The sequence below is a fragment of the Melospiza georgiana genome, chromosome Z (assembly GCF_028018845.1).
Source record: "Melospiza georgiana isolate bMelGeo1 chromosome Z, bMelGeo1.pri, whole genome shotgun sequence".
Classification (NCBI taxonomy): domain Eukaryota; kingdom Metazoa; phylum Chordata; class Aves; order Passeriformes; family Passerellidae; genus Melospiza; species Melospiza georgiana.
In genome coordinates, this window is record NC_080465.1 from 24,200,458 (window position 1) to 24,227,118 (window position 26,661).

The 26,661-nt window shown below is 38.9% G+C and overlaps 1 protein-coding gene across 1 annotated transcript in view; it reads left to right on the forward strand.

Moving 5' to 3' along the window:
• ROR2 (receptor tyrosine kinase like orphan receptor 2) overlaps positions 1 to 17,453 on the forward strand; it is a 44,116-nt gene extending 26,663 nt beyond the window's left edge. Inside the window, exons 5-9 of the mRNA XM_058044539.1 lie at positions 5,248 to 5,375; positions 8,980 to 9,294; positions 10,967 to 11,212; positions 12,840 to 13,042; positions 14,709 to 17,453. Of these exons, the coding sequence (XP_057900522.1) occupies positions 5,248 to 5,375; positions 8,980 to 9,294; positions 10,967 to 11,212; positions 12,840 to 13,042; positions 14,709 to 16,151 (2,335 nt within the window). The 3' untranslated portion in view covers positions 16,152 to 17,453. The remainder of the gene's footprint in view (positions 1 to 5,247; positions 5,376 to 8,979; positions 9,295 to 10,966; positions 11,213 to 12,839; positions 13,043 to 14,708) is intronic.
• Positions 17,454 to 26,661: the final 9,208 nt, after the last annotated feature.

The following is a 26,661-nucleotide window of genomic DNA, read 5'->3' on the forward strand; positions in this document are numbered from 1 at the left end:
TATGATGTGATATGATACACATCAAGAGTAGGAGTAACAAATTACAAAAACTGTAGTTCAACATTGTAAGATGTCCTGATTTTGAGATTCAGTATAAACAAACCATATAAATAAATAAATATGTATGTGTATATATATATATATGTAAAAACCCTGAAATAACTTTTGTTTTTTACTGCAGTCCTTTATAATGCTCTTCTCCATCAGAGAGATTTGCCTCTCTTTGATTAAACATAGACTCTTTATTTCTTTATTCCTTTATTCTTTTTAGTGTTGCAGGTCAAGAAATTTCTGTGATATATATTTATGAAGTAGCCACACACTAGGCTAAGTAAACTCATAATCTGAAATATGATGCCTATCCTTTTTCCTCTAATCTTGCTGTCTGTCATGATAATTCTCTTTACACAGCTTCTGACATTAGTTATCAAGTTGTAACTATCAGAAATCCTAAGACATCCTGATAAGATGAGCAACTGCATACCAAATGTTGTATTTCTCTAAGAATAGCAAATAGGCTGACATATATAATTTGTCTTTTCCTTCATCTATCATAATCTGTGGTTTTCAGTGCATTTGTCCTTGCTTTGCCATTCTGTTTATAATGAAACATTAGTGGGAGGTCTGAGTATTTAACAATTCTTGATTAAAAGCTGCTCTAATCCCTGGACAGCATGGAAGAGAGTCAAAGTTTCAGGTTTATTTGTTGTGGGAAAATTTATAGGAAATTTTAATTGCATTTAGTGTGCTTGTGGGAAGCTTCTATAACAAAGTTTCTACTACTTTTTGATAGCTAACCTTTGGAATATACTATTATAATCTATAAACTGGCTTATGTTTTACTTTGTTAAAGCATAGGTTGAGAATATGTCTGTCCATATAACTGCTATGGTAGGTTGGTAGGGTGTTATTAAATGAGATTTTTTCCAATGTATTAAATTGAAAAACTTACTCTTTTTGAATTTTCTTGAGAACTTCTGAGTTTCTTCCTATGGCTGGTGCATGGTGTTTTGTCTTTTCTATTTTCAGGAAAATAGTTTTGACTTATAAGTTTCTGCTGTCTTTGTAACTAAAACTTGTGGTATGCAATCAGAATAAAGGTGTCTCACTAGCAAATTAATATCTGGTACCTCTCAGTTCTGCTTTCATAATTCACTTTGTGAATCCTTGCTAAAAATAGAGCTTCATGTGTTTTCCCTATTTCTAAGGAAAACCACAAGTCTGCATTTACTGTGTTTTCAGGGGCACTAAATACATACTGAAAATGCGCCTCAAATTCAGGTGCTTCAGAAGGTGATTTTAGTACTGAACAGAGTTTCCATGGTTGCCTTTTTTTTTTTTAACTGTGATTATTTTGTTTCTTATGCCCTCTAGTCTGTTCAGCTGTGACAGTGGCAAACAATAGGTGGTGTTACAGAGATAGCATATAGTGTATTGTGCCCAGACATATTCTTTCCACATTTCAAATTTTCCATGAAGAAAAGCATCTTTGTTGTCAGTGTGTTTCCTTCTGTAGTATTTTGTTTGGTGTGCTTTCTGTGTCATATGCAAAATTAAAGTAATGCTTAATGAGAGGGTGGGGTAGTGATGTCCACTATGTTTTTTTTCAAGGACATCTAAAAATCCATTTATGTATTTCTAGAGCAGATAGCTATCTTACGGAAGAGTTGCATAACCTCCATCTAGAGAGTTTTCTCTTCATCATGCTAGGTTTTATTCCTCTTCAGAGGCACTGATTCATCCAGTTCTTCCTTTATAGACCCAGATGTTCCTGGAAGTTGTGATTTCTAACAATGGGAGGAGTAGCACTGTATGATTGAATCTGTATCTTTCTTCTACACTTCTTGCTTGGTTAATTCTCCATTTCATATGGACTTCTACCCACAAACCTGAAGGCAAGCTGTATTTTATGAGGTGTTGCAGTGCATGTGTGATGAGGAACTTGTAAATGCTGATCAGTGCTTGGTTTGTCAAGATGTTTTCAGACCTTGTACAAGTTCCATGTTGTACATAAAAATAGTATCAATATTTTGGTTTTATTTTTGAGTGACTGAAGTAGTAGGTTCTCCTACTTTTGCTTTTGATTAGAAACCCTAGTTCTTAATGGAATTGTTCTGGCAGAAGGTTACCTTTTGAGTCTGGAAAACTGATAACACTGAATCTGAAGTATGGAAATTGGAGTTTTATGAATAAAGGTCTGTTTAGTCATATTCTTTACAATTTTATTTTTAAATCCAAACTCTGGTCGAACATCTGTTGTGTAATTGGGAGGAGAGTTCACTCAGTAAGAGAATACCTTACCTCCATTCTGAGTACTGAGAAATTCAGTTTCCAGGTGCAATGTAGTTGATTCAGCCTTCCAGCAAAGGTGCAAAAAAGACCAACATGTAGCATGTGTCTGACTCTGTTTTGCAAGAAAAAACAAAAAAAAATCTTTAAAAATGGAAGAAAATCACTGGAGAGAAAAGTTAATGCTACCTTGACATATGTGCAAACTAAAGAACAAAGGTAAAAAAGTACCTGTGGTGGATAGCTTGTAAGATTTCTGCAAGTGGAACAAATTGAACTATTCTGGGTTCCTTTTGTGGAGTCAGATTTCTCTTTCACCAGGGTTCTTGGTCGGAGCAGACATTATAGTTCAAGCAACAGGAAATTGAAGAGTCAGTATTTCTGTCTGTTTTCAGCAGCTTTTAATTAATGCTCTGATCAGCAACTAGATTGCTGGCATGTTGTTCGGAGCATGATTCAAAGCCACACATGGTTCCAAGGGCTCCCGTTTAAACTGCGCATTGTACCACTCCTATGTTGTTCTGTCAGACTGTCCCCAGGTTGCTTTTTGTTGCAGATTTTTTGCCATGTCCCAAGGGTACATATAGGTGAGGGACAGAATAATCTGTCAGGAGACTCTCACTGCTGCCACTTTGACAGCTGAAATTAGTTTTTTTCCTAAGAAGACTAATCAAATTTTGTTCTCTCAGTACCACTACTAGTCAAACAGGATTCACTGAGTTTTCTGACCTGACAAAGATGCATGTAGAATAACAGCCACACTTCTGTCAGAGTTAACTGACATCAGGTTACTGTTTACTTTTGCTTGTGTCCATGGTAATGGTCATATCTAGTTTAGTACAATCAGCAGTTGACTATAACATGGGAGAGGGGAGCATATGTGTGTATTTATAATATCTAAGCTGTGTTTTAAAGTTCTTGACAAAAATAAATAAACAGAGCTAAGTAAGAGGTCACACTGCTTTTGTCCCCAAACCCATGCTGTTTGGAGTGTGCTTTTTTTTTTCTTTTTAGGTATTGGCAAGAGAGCCCTGAACTGAGACCTGAAGGGTGAGATACAGTTTCAGTAAGATACATTGCAGACTTTGTTCTGCAGGATAGGGGTATGAATTTACTCTTTAGAAAGAGGTCAAAAAGAGGTTTCATATTCATTCAGCTCCTTTTGGGAATTGCTGACTTCCTACTGAGGTGGTCAAGGATCATAAAACAGGCACAGACAAAATGCTTTGATATTTTTGTCCCTTCAGGCATGATGCAATTGTTGCAAAATTACAGGTTTTGTTGTAAGAATGAAGGAATGTCACTGCAGGGAGTAGTTGATCCTATGACTCGTCCTTTACTTCATCCACCCTAATCAAAAACTTACACATCTTTGAGGAAGTAGAACTTGTGTCAGGGTTTGTAGAAAAAAATGTGCTTTATAAATATTTTTAAATAATAGTGTGATAGGAAATAAAGGCCATATCTGGATAACAACTGCATGATATGCTTTATATCCATGACTTCTCAAGAGTCCTGGTAAATCATTGTGTTTTTGGGAGGCAAAGAGGAAATGCAGCTCAAGTGGTGATTGCTAGTTCCACCTTTTGGCTACCTGTACAGACAGTCCTGCCCAACTTTCCATGGCCAAAGAGTAAGAAATATTGGTACCATTCCCCTGAAGTGGTCGGCTTTATCAGGGAGACACAGCATAGGAAAAATGAGAAGATTCCTAAGATAGAGTAAGGTATCAGTGTGAGGGGCTGAAGTAGGCACAGGCAATGTTGGCTAGCTGTTGTCAGAGAGAGGGTTTTCATGCTGATTTATCACAGCTAAAGTTATGAAATTTTACATGTAGTCACTGACAGCTTTTTCCTGCTCATGAGATATCCAAAGAAAGGGTGGAAGTATTTGTAAGGGAATGGGGAACCCACATGACCAAAACAGGTGTTAATATCCAAAGATAATAAAGTAAAAAGTGCAGAGGAGCATTGAAGTAATACTTCAATGTTGGTATTGGAGAGGTATCTCAGACTTTTGAACCATTTATTTACAAAAGCTAATTAAGTTTTTAGATGCCCTATTCTAGAGACACATTTTTTTTAGATTTTTTAAAATCTATTTCTGGTCCATCATGCAGTATATGGCATGATGTAAATAACCATTGGGCTAGTGAATCCTAGCACAGAGGCAATGCCATGCTGGAGGAAACACATGACATACTGGATATTTATTCTTAAGAGAGTGCTCTCTCTCTTAAGTCCCCTTTCAGTGTTCTGACAGTTATGATCTGCAGATTGGCTCTGTATTATTTACAGGGGTTTTGGGGATGAAGTGTTGAACCACTGAGCCTTTAGGCTAGGGCTTTTTGTGCCAAAATATTTATGTTGGTGTAAGGGAGTGAAAGGCCCAAAGCTTCATTGAATTGAAAACTATATTGAAATACATGTTGAAAGAGAAATTTGGCACTGACTTTCACTAGAGAGAAGAGGAAAAGAGGTTATAGCCTTGATTACTCTTATTCCATGTTTTAATTCAAGCTTGGCAAGAACTCTTCTACTATCCACTACAGGAAATGAAGAGCGGGAGAGAGAAGTGGGAGAAGAGCACAAACTGCCTAATTTTATGGAGTACAGCTGGATGCCAAAAATGCATGGGGACATGTAACTAGATCTATGTTGCTGTCTCATTCTAAAGGCTTTTTAAGAGATCCATCTGTCAAATTCCATTATTAGTTTATTATTTTCAAATTAATGTTGGGGTTTGTTTTTTTCTTTCTGTAATGAGCTGTATACAGGATCCCTCATTAAGACTTCCAAGGTAAGAGAGAATTGGAGGAAAAAGCTGCACCTTAGGAATGGGACAGTTTCAGGTTTACAGTATTTTGAGGTTTTTCCACTTTTATAAGAATATGTTTTGTAAAAATCCATTGGCAGCAGAGAGACATCTGCATATGAAATCCTAACATGTCTTTTGCAGAGACCATTACCATGAAGATGGGTTCTGTCAGCCATATAGGGGAATTGCGTGTGCACGGATCATTGGAAACAGAACCATTTATGTGGACTCCCTCCAGATGCAAGGGGAAATTGAAAACCGAATTACTGGTAAGCTTACACATCTCTTTAGCGGGGAGAAAGAAACATTCATAAAAGGATCCAGTTCAGGTAAAAACAGTGCTATCATCCTTTTCGTTTTGTCAGCCAATGATGAAGACATCTTTATATTAAGGTTTTGAGGGGATGAGCCTGTTTCCCACTTGAGCAGCTAGTAAAATTTGGAGCAAGGAAGATGAGTATCTGTGGTAATATGTAAAGCTTATTCCATGTCCTTAAGTGAAATGTCAGAGTACTGAATTTTTAACAGCTTCTAGTTTATACTGGAGCTTTTTGCATGATGGATTCAAAAAGAAGATTGTGATTTTTTAAATGGATTTGTGATAGAGTGAAAAAGCACTGATCTTTTATTTTCTTGCAAAAGCGTATGGTGGCCTTTCCCTTGGGCTTCTTTCCTTTTTGCATAATTCTGTCAGAGTCTGGATTTCACATTGATTTATATAAAACAAGAGTTGACCTTCCTGTGCTCTGCCTATGTTTAATCTTTCTCTGAACATACTTTTTGTACAGAGTTGGATGCAAACATGCATCCAAAACCTTAATGATTTTTAATGGGCTGTACGTCAACATGGGTTTTCTTCACTGGATATCAGTTAGCTGATTTTAGCAGCTGTGACTCTGATGTACACAAAGTAGAGCAAGCAACATGAACCCATGGAATAGAGCAAACTGTTTGTCATAGTGTGTAGCAAATTAGGTCAGTCCAGCAGGAGCTGATTTGCATCCGGCCAGATACAGCTCACTAATGGACTCTCCAACTTCAACATAACTAGTTGCCAAAAAGAGTTTAACTTCACTTGTCAGCTCTAACTCCCTAAAGACATTACCTTGAAGATTCATTGTTAATCCAGGAATCCAAAACCTTTTTTTTTTCCTGTTCTTGAAATGGTGACCAGGTTCTGGGACTGGCAAAATCCAGGTGCTGACCTTTACTTACACTATTACAACACATTCTACTCCCGCCCTTCTCCTGAACTGCATTGCAATTCCAGCCTCTTTAAACATTATGCTGTTAATTAATACATATTGATACTTTTTTTTTTTTTTTCACCAGCTACATAATCTCTGTCCTGCTTGGAAGTTTTTCAGCAATATGGAAGTGTTTAACTATCTGGAATTACTAAATCTGTAATTCTTTGAATTAGGTTCATAATGTTCTCTTCAAAAACCAAAACCAAACTTAACAACAAAAAACTGTGATATTACCCAGAAAATGGTTATTGATTGAGCTGTACTTGTTTCTGGGATATGGAACATGGGCACTGATGACCTGGCTGCTGGTTTGCTAATATTACCAATTATCTGTTAGATTTCCAAAGCTAGGGTGTTGGAACTCTCTGTTTTGCAGTTGAGGAGAACTCCTAATGGAATTCCTGATGTTCTCTTTCAGGAAGATGCTGAGAACACCATATAGAGCTGCCCACTGCCTAGCTAGGCAGTTATGACAGTCTTTAATAATATAGCATTTTATTAATAATAATAAAATGTTGTAATATAGTATTTTAATAATTAATAATGTAGCATTTATTGTTATTATTATTATTATTATTATTATTATTATTACTATTACTACTACTACTGCTGCTACTACTACTACTACTACTACTATTACGATTACTATTACTATTATTACTATTATTATTATAGCATTTAATAATAATATAGCATTTTCAAACTGTATGCTTTTGAAGGTTGTACTAGACATCTTATGCAAAAGTACTTTGAGGATTTCATAGCATTATTGGTTCTTGTAAGCCATATTATATGTCAAGCAGATATTGTGAGACTGGGTGTTCTATACCCATATGACAGGGTACTTTTGAAATTGCAGTAACTTGTCAGGTAAAGGAAATAGTTGAAAAAAGCTGAATAGTTGCTGCTGAGATTTTGCTGATAGTTTTGCTCATACCTTCTAACTGCCGTTTTTGATGGTGTGTTGCAATGTGCATGGGAAGTGGGGACACCTACTGTCCAACTCAAGGAGCATTTAGCCAGGTTACATCTGTGGGGAATTTTCATTCTGGAGTTTCATTTCCCTGCTGTACTCTTGTGAAAAATATATATTCTTTGTCTCCATGGCCCCTTGTGCTTTTTGGTCCTGGCCATGTGATTGGGTGAGAGTAGCAACCTTTGGTTAAAAAAATGATTACATTTCTGGAGAAAATCTGTAGATGTGGCTTGAAAGACTGGAAGGCCAACAATGAATAGCACACAGAACTGATGCCTGACCCGTGTATATGTGTTTGGCTGCTGAGGTCTCAGCTGTGCTGTTTAACATCTGTTTAATAAATAAAATATAAACCCCTTAGATGCTACCACACGGTACTGCTGACTTTTGCACCTTCCATCAAAATAAAAATATAATTGTAAATTGTGCACTTTTCTCTCACGATGATCTAAATTCTGTAATGCAATGCCTTCACAAAACTTAGTGTGGAGTTTCAAACAACTGACAGTGACTACTTCAGTCCTTCAGTTTTATTTTTTCCATTTTAGTCTTTGCGACAAGCATATGTTACAACTGTCCTTTGAGGCCTGATGGTCTGCTTGCATGCAGTGTTCCCAGTATGATTGATAAGTGGTTGTATTCCTGCATTACTATTTTTGAATTAAAATAAGCAAAGGTGTAAACAGTCTAAAAAGCTAGATTTGCAGCTGCTTGTTGCATGTTTGGTGTTCAGGAAGAGATTCTGTGGTACCATGTGTCCACAGGAAATAGATGATTGAAAGGAGAGAGCTGGACAAGAGAGAAAGACTTTATTTGTAGGTTGTAAATAGACTGCTGAATAGCACTTCCTCTCTTTTTACAGTGTGAGTTGGTGGAACATGCAGTCTAGCAACTCTCACTCATGAATGATGCTTTACTGGGGGAGTGAATGTTCCTACATTTAAAGGTTGATTCAGCACCAGATACATGATACACACAGACATTTGTCTTTCCTTTGCAATGTGCAAGAAAATTTTGAGCTAAATGTTAGCATGTAGGTGCTGAGAGCTGAAGGGAAGAATTACATTCCTAACTCATTATGACATTCCTCTTAATATGATCAGCATGCTGAGACTGAGTACATTAATTTTCCACAAAGCTGCTGCCTGTTAGGCTTCTCATGACGATTTAAAGCCATGTCTTCCCAAATATCAATGATACACTTCTTTTTGCCTGACAAGCTTTGAAAAACACTTATTTATCAAAATGTGTACAGGAAGAAGTAGTTAGGAAGAATCCTTGTTCAGATTTTATGTAATTAGGAACTTTGGAAATACGTACCAGTATTCTGGCAGGTGTATCTTGCCTTTCTTTGCTTTTGATCCTTATAAGTTAAAATTAGCCAGTAGTCTGAGCAACGGTAATCATGTGGGTTAATTTCTGGGAGCTGAGGCCTACAAGCTCTGTGCAGATGTCAGAGGAACACTGGGATGTTGGGTTTTCTTCCTGCATTTGTCAACCCTCCTTTACAGCTGAAATCACCTCATTTACCAGTAGGCTTTCAGACCCTTAAGGAAAGATTAAGGATGTTCAAGGTAAATGACGTGAAAGTGAAGTTTTTTCTCATGCTAGGAATCAACACTCATCTGTATTTTTGTTGCCCTGCAGCTGCGTTTACCATGATTGGCACTTCGACGCATTTGTCTGACCAGTGCTCGCAGTTCGCCATACCTTCCTTCTGCCACTTCGTGTTTCCCCTGTGTGATGAGCGCTCCCGCACCCCTAAGCCACGGGAGCTGTGCCGGGATGAATGCGAAGTTCTGGAGAATGATCTCTGCAGGCAGGAGTACAACATTGCTAGGTCAAACCCCCTCATTTTGATGCAGCTACAGTTGCCTAAGTGTGAGGACCTCCCGCGACCAGACACCTTGGAAGCGGCCAACTGCATAAGAATTGGGATCCCTGTGGAGAGACTGAGCCGATGTAAGTCCATGTGTTTCATCACTGGGAAAAAGTACAGCTTGATGTTTCTTTTCATTGTGTCTGAGAGACAATATTTTATAAGCCATTCTTTTTGTAAAGAAAGTGCTGAAGTACTCATTTTTATCTTGTTAATACTGACCATAATCTTGCAGTGTTGTAAAGCAGAGTTAGGATGGCAAGGAAGCCTAAAGGATGCTGCTTGTACAGCAGAATGTGTTATATCAACCAGCCAGGGCTATAAAACTTCCTGTTCACTTGGCTGATTTGATGCAGATTTTCAGAGTGTTGCCTCCCACCTGGCTCAGTCCTTCCTTTTTGGGTGAGCCTCCCCATATATCTATTTAAGAGTTTTGTTTACCTATTGATTAACTTCATATAGTTTGTTGAAGCATCACTGGAAGATCTGTCAGGGAACTAACCACCTAGTGTTCATTCTTTCTGTATGGGAACCCACAGGAATATTAATCCTGTAAATTGAACATGCGGTGCAGTTATCTTCCTTTACCCAAACGGGATGGGTGAAAACATTGATCTTGAATTTGTATTTACATCCAAAAGTAGAAGGGCTGTTCTGTTGTCACTAATTGTATGCAGTCTTCCTGACTGCTCCATTTCATAGCAATTAATCACAACCCCCTACATTGTTCAATAAGAAAACTCAGACCAAAGATGTTTAAAGTACAATGTATAATAAGATTATTCTGACTATCTGTGGATTCTGTCTGTATCCACAGTTAGGAGCAGGAGCCATGGCATAATGGTGGACATAAAAGACTAGTTCTGTGCTTTTATATAAATAATGTAGTGTAGTTGAGAAACAGAAGTAACTGAGAATACAATGACCGAGACAGAAATCAGACAGGGAAGAGATATCAAGCAAAAGGCATGAGAACAAAATCAGTAAAACATCTGGTGAAAGTTGTCCGTGATTCTCAGAGCCAGTAGTGCTACCACTGATGGAACATCCGCACTTGAGTATTTGTGGGGTTTGAGAGAGCTGGATTCCTGAGTGTTGGAGAGTGGAGAACAGAAAAATGGAGGAGATAATATTGCAAAAATGCATGATTCAGCTAGGATGATGCATATAGAAGACAAGTATGAAAGTATGAAGAGAGGATAGCAGCAAAACAAAGAATAAAGGTGTGGTCCCAACAAATATGAAAGTGATGCTTCTAAAAAGAGGAAGATCCTGAATCCTTTCTTTCTAAAGATGAAAATAAGGAAATAGAGGCATGAGGTTTTAACTGATTTCTATAGCAAGTGATCAGTGTGAAGAAAATGGGAAGATTATGAGAAGCAAAAGTTTTCATTTTTGATATCTGAAGACTTTTACTGAAGGGAAACTCATATCTCTGATTTATTTAACTTATCATGTTCTGTATCTAAATGTTCATATATGCTTCTTAGTCTCCGTTTGAATTCAGAATTGAGAGTACTCATGTGTGTACCATAGAGCTGAGACATTTCAGGACATAATCCAGAAATAACTGGGTGTAAAAGTACAGATACATACAGAACTGAAATTTCAAAGTGAACAGATTTAATGAAATCTCAAGGTACCTAAATTTAAGTACTTGTTTGCATACATGTTCTGTAGACTTCACCTGTTTTTGTCATGGTGTCCCTGGATTGTTTTGATTTTTCTAACATTTTCCCAAACCCTGTATTTTAGATCATCAGTGCTACAATGGCTCTGGAGCTGACTACAGAGGGACCGTCAGTGTTACCAAGTCAGGCCACACTTGCCAACTCTGGGACTCACAGAGTCCCCACAACCATGATCTGACAAGCACACAGTTTCCAGAGCTAGGTGGGGGACATGCGTATTGTCGAAATCCTGGAGGTCAAATGGATGGTCCGTGGTGTTTTACAAAGAATAAAAACGTACGCATGGAACTGTGTGACATACCTTCTTGTAGTATGTATTCTCTTTCTTTTTTCTCCTACTACTGTTCTGAATCCTGTGTAATTTTGAATGTTCCTGGTTATTATAAGTACAATTCATTTAGAAGGGTTATACTTCTTTATGTTTAACCTGCAGCAACTTTGTTTTGTGTTGTAATTGTTTAATGTTTTCCGGAGAATGAGTTTGTAAGATATTCTGACCATTTTTTATTATATACTGGGGGCTTGTCTGAACTAAGCCTCAGTTTGATGCTGCAGTTTTTTATTTTGACTTGTCAAATGACAGATTGCACATGCAAATCACCCGTATGTGCTTGGTTTGCTCACGCTGCTCCGAGTGTACATTCTCTTGCTCTGTATTGACATCTTGCAGGCAGCAAAGATTTTCAGATCCTATAGAGGGAGATATAGCACCATGCCTGGTTGGAAAGAAACTGTTTCAAGTGCAGAAACAACGCCATTTGAAGTGCATAGAGCAGATAATCTTATCAGAAAGTCCTACACTAGCTGCTAGTGGCTCTGTACAGCACAACTGTTAGCAAAAATAAACAGTACTGCTCTCATAGATTGTTCTGCTCATTTTCCCAGTGTTGGTGTACACACATAGTGGACTTCACACATTGGTAATTGTGTTTGGATATGACAGTGTCTTCGGATATGACAGCTAATACTGTAAGTCATTAGGAAGAAAAGCATGCTTCCTGCAGCAAGATATAGAGATATAGATCTGTCATGGAAGCCATAAAAGTGGATTACATGGATTTCTAAAACTGCTCAGAACTAATACAAAAATTTTTAGTTACTTCACTTTTTTTTCAGTAATGTGATTTGACATTTATAATAAATTTCTACATTGCATGTACCATAGGGTAAAGATAACACTGGGATGTAGTTGTGGTGAAAGCAGTTGCCACAAATAGCAAAACCACAGGTTACAAAAAACATCCCAGGCAGTTCCAGTGAACATTTTTGACATCACTAGGCTTTCCTAAAGTCTCTAAGTATTAAGTGAAAAAATCTTTTAGGAAGGTTCCAGACCTAAATGTATTGGTGGCTGTTTCATGTCTTTCTCACTCTAACATAAAAGCTCTGCAATTCTATTAAGTACAGAACAAATCATATCTCTACCAATGAGAAGTGCAACTTATTTTATTCTGGGCAGAAGTAGCACCAGTAGAGGTAAAGAATGGGCCAAGTGTTGATGAAATGACTGAATCTATGAGAATCGGTCAGACTGTGTTGTTTTCTGGGTCACATTGAATTCAGTGGTTTATATATTGTGATAGAGATTGTTCACTTGTTCTTTATGCCCTGAGCAGGATAATGCAGTGATACGTGGTCTGTATTCTATGGTTTCCTCAACTGGAAACCTCAAAAATAAAGTAAAATTAATCACATACTGTTATGGCCCACACATTAAATATGGGGCTCCTAGTTTATCTTCAAACTGCCAATTGCTATGTCCATTCAAGCTTTTTTGAAATATATAATGGAAAATTATGAAGAAAGGGGAGAAGGTAATGTGACTTCTGTTTTCAGGGCATAGTTTACTTTTGATTTAAAGTATAGTATTAATAATCATTTTTGTTACTATCAAATAGCTTAAAAACACTTACTGTATACATTTCTGTGCTTGACAGGTCCACGTGACAACAGCAAAATGGGAATCCTCTACATCCTTGTTCCCAGCATAGCCATCCCTCTGGTGATAGCCTGCCTTTTCTTCCTGGTCTGCATGTGCAGAAACAAGCAGAAGGCATCTGCTGCTACACCACAGCGCCGCCAGCTGATGGCATCTCCCAGCCAAGACATGGAAATGCCACTCATTAATCAACATAAACAGGTATTTCTTACACAGTTTGCTCAGGCTCAGGTATTTTCAAAGTGTAGTGATTTTCAGCATCTCATGTTGTCTGTGTTCAAATTGAGCCATGTTGTTGGGGACCTAATTTTCATAGTGTTGAGGCCATCTACTTCAGGGAAAACCAGGTCTTGCACTTTATAGGTGTCTCTAGAAATCCTGATCTTGGACAACAACTTTCAGTACACAGTATTTAATGGCACTTGTCCTTACCCATCAATTGCCATTCTGCCTGTTGTCTAAGTGACTGGAAAAGTGGTCATTTCTGATCCAGTCTTCAGCCTGCAGCTCATTTTTGCTCCTGGTAATGACGTGGCCTGTTTGCCTGTTTAAAGCATGAGGCACCCTAGGGTTTCTTGTTCTAATCCTTCAGCCCAAGACTCTGGTGTTCTTATCCATAAGTGAGTTGAGAGCTGAGATGGCATGCAACATGTTTCCAAGGCTGTGAAATCACAAAGGACGGTGAAAGGAAAATGGCTTTGAAGTCATGTCTACATATGTCAGCTCCTGCATAGGATTTTCTAGGTCAGCTAATTGATCTCTGAACTAAAATCCTGTTCAGAGCTAATGTTGAATTTTTAATCACAGCATTTACAAGATGCAAGCTCTAAAAAACAATGCTTACTTTGGAAGTTGGCAACATCTGTTCAGGAAACTGTAGAGTATTTGATGAATATTACCAATTGTAACTAATTGTGATGATTTTGTGAGTTAATCTGAACATTTGAAGGAAATTTTACAGCCCAGTCTATAGGCTGTTGGACACTAAAATCAGAAGTTGTCCCCAAATCACCTGCTAAAACATCTTCCCAGCCTGCCCTGCTCCCTCATGCTGTGGTGCCCTGTATGTGAAGCTGTGCCAACTGCACCTCATTTGGTCAGGGACTCCTCCATCCCATGCTGATCAGGACAGACACATTACATCACCATCACAAACTGCCTTGCTTTCCCTTCCAGCTGCAGAGGGAGGGCTCTGGGGATTTCCCACTCTTAGATTTGCAACCTTTTACTCCAAGTACCAAAGAGAAATTCTTTCTCCTTTCTTCTCCAATTCCACCCCCATCTTTATCGAAGCTTACTCAAGGTTCCTCAGCAGTGGTACTGTACACTGCTGCCCATGGGCAGGGGCCATTCCCATAGTGAAACAAAGAAAGAAAGGGCATTATCTGGTACTGCAGAACTGAAAGAGAGAGATTTTGTTCCTTCTTCTGCTGGAAAGGATGTTTCAGTTCACTCTGAGACTGCCACCTCCTCAGCCTCCTTGCTTTTCTGACAGACATCCCCTGGGCAGCTCAGGGCTGGTCTGCAGGCAAAGTACTGCTGCAGTTAATAGATGTCATTGCTTGCCAGATTTACTCTGAACCCAATATTCATTTAGCTTTCAGGAAGTGTGGCCACTCCTTTATAAAAAGAATTCTATCCATTATCCTGCAGTATAATGCAATTTATACTTCTGATAACAGTGTAACTCATTTCAAGGTTAATTGTGAAGTCAATATACTGATATGAATACACAAAAAACCAGAAAACTTCTTTTGGCCCAGTTTTTGTTCCATTTGGAGATCTAACCTGGGGATCTTTAATAAGAGATCCTGATGTTCAGAAAAAGTTGTGATATTTTTTACTGACTATCTTTTCTTCATTTCAGGCTAAGCTTAAAGAAATTAATCTGTCCACTGTGAGATTTATGGAGGAACTAGGAGAGGAGAGATTTGGAAAAGTCTACAAGGGGCATCTCTTTGGTACAGCACCAGGTGAACAGACACAAGCTGTTGCCATTAAGACACTTAAAGACAAAGCAGAACTGGCTCTTCGGGAAGAATTTAAACATGAGGCAATGATGAGATCACGATTACAGCACCCAAACATAGTTTGTTTGCTGGGAATAGTGACAAAGGAACAACCTGTAAGTATGATATTTAGTTATTGTTCCCACAGTGATCTCCATGAGTTCCTGGTGATGAGATCTCCCCACTCGGATGTTGGCAGCACTGATGATGACAAGACAGTAAAATCCACTCTGGAACCGGCAGACTTTTTTCACATTGTGACTCAGATAGCTGCAGGAATGGAATATCTTTCTAGCCACCATGTTGTCCACAAGGACTTGGCGACTAGAAATATACTGGTGTTCGATAAACTGAATGTGAAAATATCTGATTTGGGCCTTTTCAGGGAAGTTTATGCTGCTGATTACTACAAACTGATGGGAAATTCCCTTCTTCCTATCCGGTGGATGTCCCCTGAGGCTATTATGTATGGCAAGTTTTCTATTGATTCGGATATATGGTCATACGGAGTTGTGTTGTGGGAAGTTTTCAGCTATGGCCTGCAGCCTTACTGTGGTTATTCCAACCAGGATGTCATTGAGATGATCAGGAACCGACAAGTTTTGCCGTGTCCCGATGACTGCCCCACATGGATATACACTTTGATGTTGGAGTGTTGGAATGAATTTCCCAACAGAAGACCAAGATTTAAAGATATACATAACAGACTAAGAACATGGGGGAACCTTTCTAATTACAACAGCTCAGCGCAAACTTCTGGGGCAAGCAACACCACACAAACAAGTTCTCTCAGCACCAGCCCTGTTAGCAATGTCAGCAATGCTAGATACATTGGACCAAAGCAGAAAGCTCCAGCCTTCCCTCAACCTCAGTTCATACAAATGAAAGGCCAGATGAGACCAATGGTCCCACCTCCTCAGCTCTACATTCCAGTCAATGGTTACCAGCCAATGCCTGCCTATGGTGCTTACTTGCCAAATTTTTATCCTGTCCAAATTCCAATGCAAATGGCTCCTCAGCAGATACCTCCCCAGATTATTCCCAAGCCAGGCTCCCACCACAGCGGGAGCGGATCCACCAGCACAGGCTATGTAACAACAGCACCTTCCAATGCGTCGGTGGCCGACAGGGCTGCTCTGCTGTCGGAAGGCACAGATGACACACACAATGGAACAGAAGATATTGCCCAGAACCCTGTCCAGGAGGAGGAGGAGGAAGAGGGCTCAGTGCCTGAAACAGAATTGCTGGGTGATAATGACACACTTCAGATGGATGAAGCAGAAATTCAATCAGAAGCCTAAGGAATCTGGCCTATTGCTAAGGATTCCACATCGCTTCCATGCACGGAGACAGTATATCCTTAGGCTTAGTAGAGTGATTTTGGTCTGACTCAAAGAAACAAAACTAAAAAAAAGCAACATCCATTTAAAAGTGCAGCAGTAATGACATACCAGGTCTAGTGACCATTGCCACCAGCAGATTTTTCAAATATGGTGGTATAGACTTGCTGGGTTTAATCTTTTTAACTGTCCTAGAGTTCTTGAGAGGAGCTGCTTTTTAAATATGTACTGTTGCTGTGCAACATGTTGCAGAGTAGCATTGCACATCATGTATATCATGATATATGAGTGTAATGTTAGTGAATTATGCTTAAGCCAATAACACAAAAAGGAATCCAGCTATGGTTGCAGAATTGCTCTAAGCATAAAGAAGTGCCCTGGATGTGATGGACAGCTTAGTTTGTAGTATTTATCTTTTCAACATAATGAACACAAGATTGTTGTTTGCTTTTTGAGTCTGAAGATCTAAGTTGAGAATAATGATCTGTGTTTGTATTACAATAAGAAGGAAAGGAGGAAACTGAACATAAAATTGCCTGTGGTGAGTAAGACCACGGGTCCAGCCCAGTAGCATGTCTTGAAAGATCATCGATAATGCCTGCCAAGGGATAGACTGCAAGGGCAATTTCACTCGCAGAAATTTCCCAGGGTATTGCCCCAGCCTCCAGCAATTCGTGGCTAAGGGCCTTCCCAAGACAGAAGTGGAATTTTTTTTTTGTTAAATAGCCTTTGATGGAATTTTCTACCGTGAATTTATCCAAATGATTTTGAACTCACATAGAGCTAGAGTATCCACAACAGCTTGTGGAGTAACATGAGAAGAGAAAGGATGGTTTTCTTTCATCAGTTTGGGTGAATGACTGACAGAATCTTCCAAATGAGATCATCTGACTGCATTTGTGGATGAAAGTATTCCTTCTCTGCTGTGTATTTTCAACAGCAAACAGCCTTAATACACTGTTAACCAAAAATGGGGATATTGTAGGGGATATTATAGGTGTGCACTAACTTAATAAATCCAACATTAATTGGTTATCAAGTATAGAAAAGGGCTCCACATGTGTGTTCCTACATTGTAAAAGTGTTGGGTTTTGTGCGGGGTTACAGACTTACTTGATTTACCGCAGTTACTGCTGGATTGCATGTGATACCATGTTTTTTTCCCGACTTTTTAGTAAAAATGATCTTTGAACTTTAGAAGACCAAAATAAGCAGTGATATACAAGGTGCTGTTTTTGTGCTTCTATTTGCAGGATGAATCGTGTACAGACCTTTAAATGTAATTTATGTTCTACTACATTTTATATACATTTTTTTCATTGAAATATTTGGACTTTTTGAATGAATGACTGTATAACTTAACCATTCACCAATATTCACATGTGGTGCAGTTTTATGGTATTGCTGTTCCATTTTGTTAAACATGCAGACAGGTCCGTTCATTTCACGACCCCTTTCTGTAATACAAGCGGTACACATTCTCATTGTAGCATTGTAGCCAACACACACTATAGCTGTAAGTTCTACATCTGACATGGAGTATTCAATAAAGTGATGCAAAAGGTATGATGAAGTATTTTATCCTACAAGCACTGTTTTTGTTATGGTACTTTGTGGAAATAGAAATGGCCCCAATTGCTTAAGTTACAGGCTTCACACTTTAAACTGCAAGTTTTTGTTTTATGACATTGGGATTCACTTGTAAGTCATATATCATTGTGATCTACACCCTGTGTTCAAGGTATGGCAGCATTACTTATTTCCGGCATTTCACCTGGACTTGGAAATGCACTGGTAGGAATAAAATATGAAAGCTTTATTACTTGTGTTAATATAATGCAGCTTTGGGTGCTTTTACTAAATAAAGGACAAATAAAAAAGAAAAAAAGGTGACATTTATTTACATGACGTTCTTCGTTTTTTTCTAGATTTCCTTATCTCAGATAAATGAACTTGATTAATCAACTACACTGTCTTTCTTTGTTCCTTTGCTAACTTTCTTCAGGGTAAATGGAGAGAAAAGGTTTCAGTTATACCACAGATTTGTCAGTGAGAGAAAAGATAAGTAAGCAAATGAGTAGCAGTCACTGGAAGCTTCTGTAGACCACTGTCTGAAGTTCAGCCTATTTCTAGTAGTCAGCATTATGACTTTGTGTGATTTAGATATTGTTTGGGAAACTCCTAATTCTCTTCTTTAAGCCTCATAAATTCACTACAGACAGAAAAAAAGGTCAGATTTCTATACTGATTTTCCCATCCCTCTTAATGTGGTTGTGCTCTCAAGGAGATGGTCGAGGAGCAATACATAATTTCCTAGGCCAGCCTTGGCAATACACACAGTACTGGAGAGGGATGCTCCCCCTCTAGTGATGTGGGTGGGGTCATCTGAGCCGCCGAGATCAGAGCCGTGATGGCACACAAACGCCTTCTGTGCGCTTCAGGCGGGCGCCTCTGCACAAGCACCCGCCACCAGCGTGTTAGTGGCTACTCCTAAGTCATATGGATTGGCACTCACTTCTTGTTCTGCAGCTTCCCAGACTAGTCTTGCCTGTGGTATCTGCTGCACAGTCCCAGCCAGTGTCAGAGTCTGCCTTTCCTCCCCAAGACTTGGAAGCAAGGCCAAGGGAGATCAGGGAAGGGATGAGAAAGTAAGTGGATGGGACAAGATGGTAAGGTGGCAATAAGTGAGGAAAGGGTTGGGGCTGGGTCCAAGAAAACCAGCACAATACTGCCCGCTTGGACTTGCAAAGGTACTTCCTGGCAGGTCTAGCAAAGCTGGAATTTTTCTTGAGGGCAGAATGGTTTTTCTAGCAGCAAATACGTGTCTGGAGGATGAGTAAAGGGCAAGGTGTTTTTGAGAAGACTGTGAGGTTGGTTCAGAAGTTTTCTCTTGCTTCTAGTACCCTACTCTGTCTATATGATTTTCATAAGAAGACTGATTCTGACATTAGAAAAAGTGGATTGGGTTTTGATACTGTGCACAGCAGTCCACTGGTGAGGCAGGAAGGTCCCTGTTTGGAAAAACATACAGGGCAGATGGAGAATGGATTTGCAATCACAGGGCAGGAAAACTGAGTAATGGTTCCTAGTCTGAGTGGGGAAACTGACTATAGATGTGTCAGTAGCTCCAGTTTGACTTCTGTTCTGATACTGTCCAAGATCTACACTATTGCAGGGTTTTCTTGTTTTACCCATTGAGACTATAGGGAAGACAAAGCTATAAAGAGTGCAGTAAAGGTAGCTGTATGAAATCTGAGGATTCACCCACAATTCTAACTACAAACAGACATTACTACAAACTTTGATAGGCAGGTTCATTCCTTCATCTAAACGTCACTACTCTTGGTTTCATCCAGTGATTTCCCTAAAGACTCATACAGAGGAACAAGCTCCCTGCTGACATACTAATCCTTTGCATTTGTATTTTTCATGGCTATGAACATCACAGTGAGTCATAGGGAATTTTCTTCTTGGCAACAGTACTTCAAACTTTTATGAGAGAGATGAATTTGATTTTTTTTCTCACTTACTATCTAAGGAGTTCATCAGATGTCAGTCACTGTGTTCAGAGGAATCATTTCACTTCGCTTATGCGGGAGTAAAGGGAAAAGGTCTGACACTTTCTGGAAGAGAGGTCAAGAATATTTCCTGAGTTGGACAATCTCAAAAGATGTCAGACCTTGAGATGTTTGACAAAACAGATGGAAGGAGAGAAACATCCAGCTGCATGAAGAGTAGTATCTTCAAATAAACCCTAAGTCGTAGTTTCACCATGGGTAGAAAGTAATTCTGTTTCTAGTCAGGCAAATGCTGCTGCAAGCTGTACTCCAAACCAGCATTTCAATTACCCAACATATGAAGAAAAAATCAACTGTTAAAACCATCTTCTTTTTGAGGAAAGGGACTAAATTCATATCATAGGGGACAGCAATATATGTTCCTTTTCTATGAATAAATCTATAAATATTAGTGGAATCCATGACTATAATAAAATTTGGAGATTTGCTCAAACAATGGAAAACTGAGTAGTAACATACAAATAGTAGTAGCATATGGCACAAGCAATGGCATGACTCAGTGTATGAGTTTTAGTTCCACCTTACCAGAAAACTGAATTTTGTTTCTAGCTTTTCAAAAGGGACCTTGTATAGTCTTCGTTTTGCACAGCTTCCAGATATGACAAGTATGGGCTCCTTCAATCACCAATATGAATTCTAAACAATCTTAAAGACTGTTAAGAAATACTAAACATGTTCACTTGGCAAGATAAACCAAGATTGTATTATCTGGGTCCGTCAGATCTTTCTCTAGACCAAAATGTACTGTGTCCGCTGTGATAAAATACAGAAAAATTGGTTCAGCAGGATTTCCTTTCCAGAAAAATGCTGTAAAAACATTTTCACCTACTGTTCCTGGCTTGTGCTATGATTGATGTTATAAAGTTGTAGTGTCTGGACTCTAACAATTTCTCCTTCTTAAACCCCCACACAGTGGGAGTTCCTAGCACTAGGCTGCCACTGCAGAAGGCTGGCCACCTGGTTTGTTTTGTGACCTCAAATAAAAGGCGACCCCTGGATGTGTTTGTGTGCACACATACCCGATTTTGCAAGAAAAAATATCTGGAATATAGGGTCATAGCTCTGTGTTCAGCATCAAATGAAATGAACAAACATATTTGCACGTGATGTGCTGTTGTCCCAGGGCTGTGTAAGATCATGTGCAGCTCTGAATCCAAATCCAGTTTCTCCACTCAGTCACACTCCTTGAGGCTGTGGTGAGAGCAGGACAAACTCTAGTGAGGAATCCTGTAGCAGCACCCATGGAGCCTGCCTCCGTGTAGAACTGCCGAGAGGGTTTCCACTGTCACTGTGTCCCTCTTGTCCTATTCAGGCCCCATTTTTGATTAAAATTAAAAAAGAAAATGGTTCTAAATCTTAGTTGAATACCTCAAGATTGCACAAGCAGGGGGAAGTAATGTAACAGAGGTTATGGCAGGAGCTGGAAATAGTATGGGGTTCTGAGGGCTGTAAATCTCCAGGAGAGTCGGAATTTAAAATAATAAAATACTGAGGGAACACAGAATCCCATGTAGCTACTTCTCATTTCTATTGATCTAAAAGAGGAACTTTACTTTATCTCGATTACAGTGTACCTGATGGTTTAACTGTCCTTTTTAAAACCTCTGTCTGAAACTGAAATAATCCCTCAGTTCAGTAAGCTGTTAACTTTAAAAGCAGTGGAATTAGAGGGGGGAATTTAAATTAAAATTACTACCTTAATTTAATTGAATGCTTATTCCATACAACAAACAATAGAAAACCATCATGTAGAATTACAGAAAGTGTTCTTGTTGCTCCATATTTTGTATCTGTTACTGAAGAATAATTTTTTTGTAGGAACCACCCTCCACATAGACTTCTTGCATATTTCTTTTCAAACTAATAAACTAGTCACTGGAGATGTTTGGTGCTGTTGTAGTTTTGATTCATAACAATCAGTTTTTAAAATCTCATCAAGAAGTTTAATTCTTAGTCTGCTTTTGAATTAGCTATTTGATAACCACCAGCACTATGAAACAAAAGAAATTCATTCCAGAATGAAAAAATAATTAACAGACAAGGTGGTGGATAGGGAAACAGCAAACTAAAGAAGTGAATATCTAAGTAACTTAAACCAGAAACATTTAAGGTACAATAATTTAATTTAGATATAATATTACTTCAGCTGAGGCTGATTATTCTCAAATGCAGTCTGAGGCTTTACAGTTATGATAAAGATCATTGCCTTGCTCTGTTGTTAATCCTACAGATACATTTTCATAACTTGATGTGGTTTTCCTTTTAATTACTTTCATATCAGATTTCAATATTTTTATGAGAATTAACCTGAGGTGGTGGGAGAAATGTCTTGCAAACTGCTAGCAGCCATGTGCTTTTCTTACCAAGGAAGGGATGCTGTGGTCCATTTTTGTTCCATCATCTTGTGTCCACACCAAATGCATGTCTCCTCAGTGAATTCTTCTCTTCCCAGCTCAGCTGATAATTTTACAACAAAATACTGAGGAAATCTTTCAAATTGTTTACTGCTAACACTGTAGTGAGAGCACTAGGAATAAAAAATTAGTTTCTTTGTGAAGGGAAGGTATGTGTTTGAAGATATTTGTTTCTTTATGAAGGCAAACATATGTCTTTGCTTCCTCTGTTCCTTATGCCTTTATTATATCCCTCTCCCTTGTCCTCTCTTAGCTATTTCTCAGAGAACAACCACAGCACTATTCACTATTAAATCTCCTCTACTTAGAAATACTGTTTTCTTAAGGCAGACTAAAAGACAAAATTTATATATTTATAAATAGATATGCTTGTGAATGGACTCAGTCCTGACATTTTGAAAAGCCAGTGGAGTAAGAATTTTGTTTTTCACTAGCTTGTGGACTCAAACATTCCCAATTGAATGAGTGTGTGGATCTGTGGTTTTCAGCACAAGTTTGCTCCTGACTTTGCTGTGGCCTGCAATTTTGCATCCTATTAAATGTAAGTGCTGGATGTTCATTGATGTTTTTTCATGTCTTTCCTTATAATTAGTGACTATTTTTGTGATTTTTTTAACCTGTTCTTTTATCCAGGTATCTGCTGTAGCAGTCCTCTGCTGTTGGTGTCTGCTGCTTTTGTGGAGACAGCTTCCCCAGTTTAAAAGAGGCAAATCCAACAAAACCAATGACGAATTAATCTCCAAAACAGATGGAATGCTTTGATATCAGGGCTCCTCCAGCTCTGGGACATCCAGCGAAAGCCACAGCAGGGAATGGTGTGAATACTCCTTACTCTCCTCAGCCTCAAATCAGTCGTTTTGACTGACTGTGTTGGAGGTGCTGAGACACTGAGACAGTGCTGCATGAGGGCAGGGGGCTGGGCCTGCGTATTTTTCCTAATCATTTTTGTTTGAGGAATGGGGTTAATTCTGGACTGAATGCCCGCATCTGTCCCTTGGCACTGCGTGGGACCCCATGTAAGTTGTTTAGGTTTCTGTTGTTTCTCCTGTAAACAGAAAAATTGTGGGTGCTTCTACAGGCATTGTGAAGGGAAACACATGGGATACAAGCGAATTCTTACTGCAGGCAAGATCAGCACCCTGATGGTGGGTGAGCCTTCATGTAAGACATGGCACAAAGGCATTATGAAATGCATCCTCTGTTCCCCAGATCAGTGGATTAAGAGGCTGCTGGCATCCCTGGGCTTGGTGCAGGCTGCCTGGCTGTGGGTGCATCGTGTGTAGGTGTAGCACTTCCTCTGGGGTGGGCTGGTCTGAAATGTGTGGTTGCATCTTATAATGACAAATGGTTTTGAGGCCTGAACCAAAGCCAGTTGAAGTCATTGGGAAAAACTCTGCAGCTTCAAAAGGATTTGGATTAAAGCCATAAGAAATTTTCACTTTGTTTTTTTTTTAAATAAACACTCTCCAACTTGTAATTGACATTGTGCTTAAAACATGCTTTAAAAAATGTTATTTTGCTTTTGAAGCTTCTATATCAGGTGGTAAAGAGAGTAGAATTTTCTGAATAAATTAAAAAGTCCGGGGTTTTGGGGGGTTTTTTGATTTTTTTTTTTTAGTTTTTTTTCATGTGGCAGTGTGACATTATAATGCCTTAAATTGTTCTGTGCATACCAAAAAGTACTCATGGTACATACTGTAATTTCTTGTAATCATTTTGTTCACTAGCCCATGCCCATGGGGAAAATATTTGCCAAAATAACATTCATGAAAACCTCTTTTTTTTCTGACTTTGCTTGGAAACCCACAAACCCACATACATATTTGCAATTATCTGATTTTAATAAGTGGGAGTTAATATACCTGCTTTGTTCATGCATATTAAAATGTGCTAACATAAGAGGGTCTTTTGGAGAAGGGGGAGGGAGAGTTGGAATTCTGCCTCTTTGGAAGAAGTCCACCTCCAGTCTGAGGTGCAGCTCTGACAGATTATGCCCAAGCAATGGAGATAGTAAGGTTTTGCTTTGTCCTGTGGCAGCATTTACTGAAAATAGACAACATGACAGGAGAGTCTGTGGGCCAGGGAGCCTGAGGGATAAAACAGTGGCCACACCCCACCCACCCACCCAAGTATCTCCTGCTGGAGGTGGGAGTCTCTGGAGCCTTTATACCTTCCTTCCAAGGGGCTGATGCCTGATCCTCTGGCACTGAGAGCTGAGCCCTGCGAGGGCACCGTGTTTGTGTGGCTCCAGGGAAGGCGGTGGGGGACGCTGCCGCTGCCCAGCACTGCACCAGGGCGTCCTGGTGGGTGGGGATACAGGCCCCATCTCTGAGGCTCCTGACATTTCACCCGGCCTGCTCCAGAAAATGAACCCACAGTAAGGAGATATTTGTCTTCATCCTGTCAGGAATCTGCAGCAAGCTTCAGGCAGGGTTTTTGGTGCTTCCTCTCTCCAGGACAGAAGCACAGCCCTGCAAACCCACTCCTGCTGCTCCAGTACTTCTGCTTCTGGAAGGCTCCTGAAAGCAGGGAAACATGCCACAGTGAGGGGGGAAGACACTTTCTGGATTCCCAGAAGACATTTTGTGCAAGTAAAGTGCAGGGTTTGGATGAATTGATGATTTTTTAAATAAAAATCTGTTTATATGATCTTTTTGTGGGTTTAATACACAAGGTTCTTAGGCTAGTGCTTAATGTAGACCTTACATGTGCCTAGGTTATTATCCTTGACTTACAGTTTTCCAAGACACTGTAACCAACGTGTGGGCACACATTCACTTAGTGTTTCTTCTAGATTGGTTTTGCTGTCAATACTGAGTTGCAAGGCAAGATTTTATATTTCTGGTAAGCCTTTGAAGAAATGCTAAACCTCTTCAATATTTTTTCACCAAAGTGTTGCTAAAGCCAGGATAATTTTAAGCATGACCTTGAAAAGAATTGCCCATTAAATTCTTACTTATTTAGATTCCTGCCTTACACATATGCATGCATATAACTGTGTACTCTCACAGGGCTGAGCAGATTATTGAATGAATGCATACTTGCAAAACTAGCCAATATTTTTAACTGTTTTAGAAGCTGTATTAAAAAACTGAATGTAATTCTCACAAAATGCAGTCCAATACAATTCTGTTTTGGTAAAGTGTGCACTTTCAGCACTTTTTAAAAGGGATTCTAAAACAAATGCTTTTAAAATTTATATAAAAATTAAACAATGTCCCTGGAAAAGTTGCAAGGAAAAGAGTGAGCTGTAAGTTTCAAGAAAGAAATCCAGTGAGCTATTGGCAAAGAATTTCTTGTGTTTCAAGCAGTATATTGACATTTCACCTGCCATTATAGATTCATATGAATTATGGAAATTGTAAACTTTTAACTTGGCCTTTTGCTTTTATATATCCTAACCTCTCTTTTCAGTGTAGTTTTCTGCACTGATATTGAGTAGAAGATAAAAAAATCATATTTAGGAACCAACTTCCAGAATAATTTAGGAACCAGCCTCAAGAATTATTTTCTTTTGTATTGCATTGTGTTGCTTATGCCATGGTCTCATCCCTGCAAGGAGATGCCAGTCACATTAGACAAAGCATGTGAGAAGCAGCAGTGAACTGCGCTGATAAACTTTGCCAGAACTGTTCTGGTTTTGTTGAATTCAGGGAGAGATGATCTACCACCAGTTCTTTAGAGTGAATCCTGACTGTCACAAAGTTTGGCATTTCTGGTCAATAAGATATCATTTGAAAATCTTCCGATTCTGACAGCTGAATTTCCTTTATAAGAAAACAGTAGAAAGAAGCTATGCTGGTTAATTTTATTGCAATTCAATTTCTAGCTGGCAGTGAAAATCAAGTAAAGGAAAATCAGTGTAAAACTTGGTTTGATCTTGGACTCTGACCTTGTGCCCTTCCTTGTCTTGGCTTCAGCAGTACTTCAAAATACATCTTTTGTAAAGGCCCGCAGTTGTTAAGACATCATACATTTCAACCCTACAGATGTCCAGGTCCTATAAAGGTCTTGTTAAGTAAGAGAAGTGAGATTTTCAGTTTATGCTAAACAGAAAATAAATTGGCATATCAGACCTAAAGTAACACTAAAAGATGTGATAAAAGACTCTTTAAAGACTTAACCTTGGTGCTCCACCAAAACCATGTGTAGGTCTCATTTTCCAAGAAAATGGATTAGGATGAAGGAGATTCCTTGGTTTTTTTTGACATTTACTCTTTGCTATTCTTTTCTATATGAGCCTGCATTTGGTAAGACTTGTAAGTATATGTTTAACTTCAGACAAAAAATTAGATATTGGAACCAATTCTTGCCACGAATTCTAAACAGAGTCTTCAAAATTGAGACCTGTGATGAAATGAGAGGGGATAATGTCCTGTTTAAAAAATTAATTTTCTCCATTACCTTGGAATGTTACTGAGCATTACTGAATATTGCTGCCAGTGCAGAAATTGCATCTCACTAAAGGTAATGGCCATG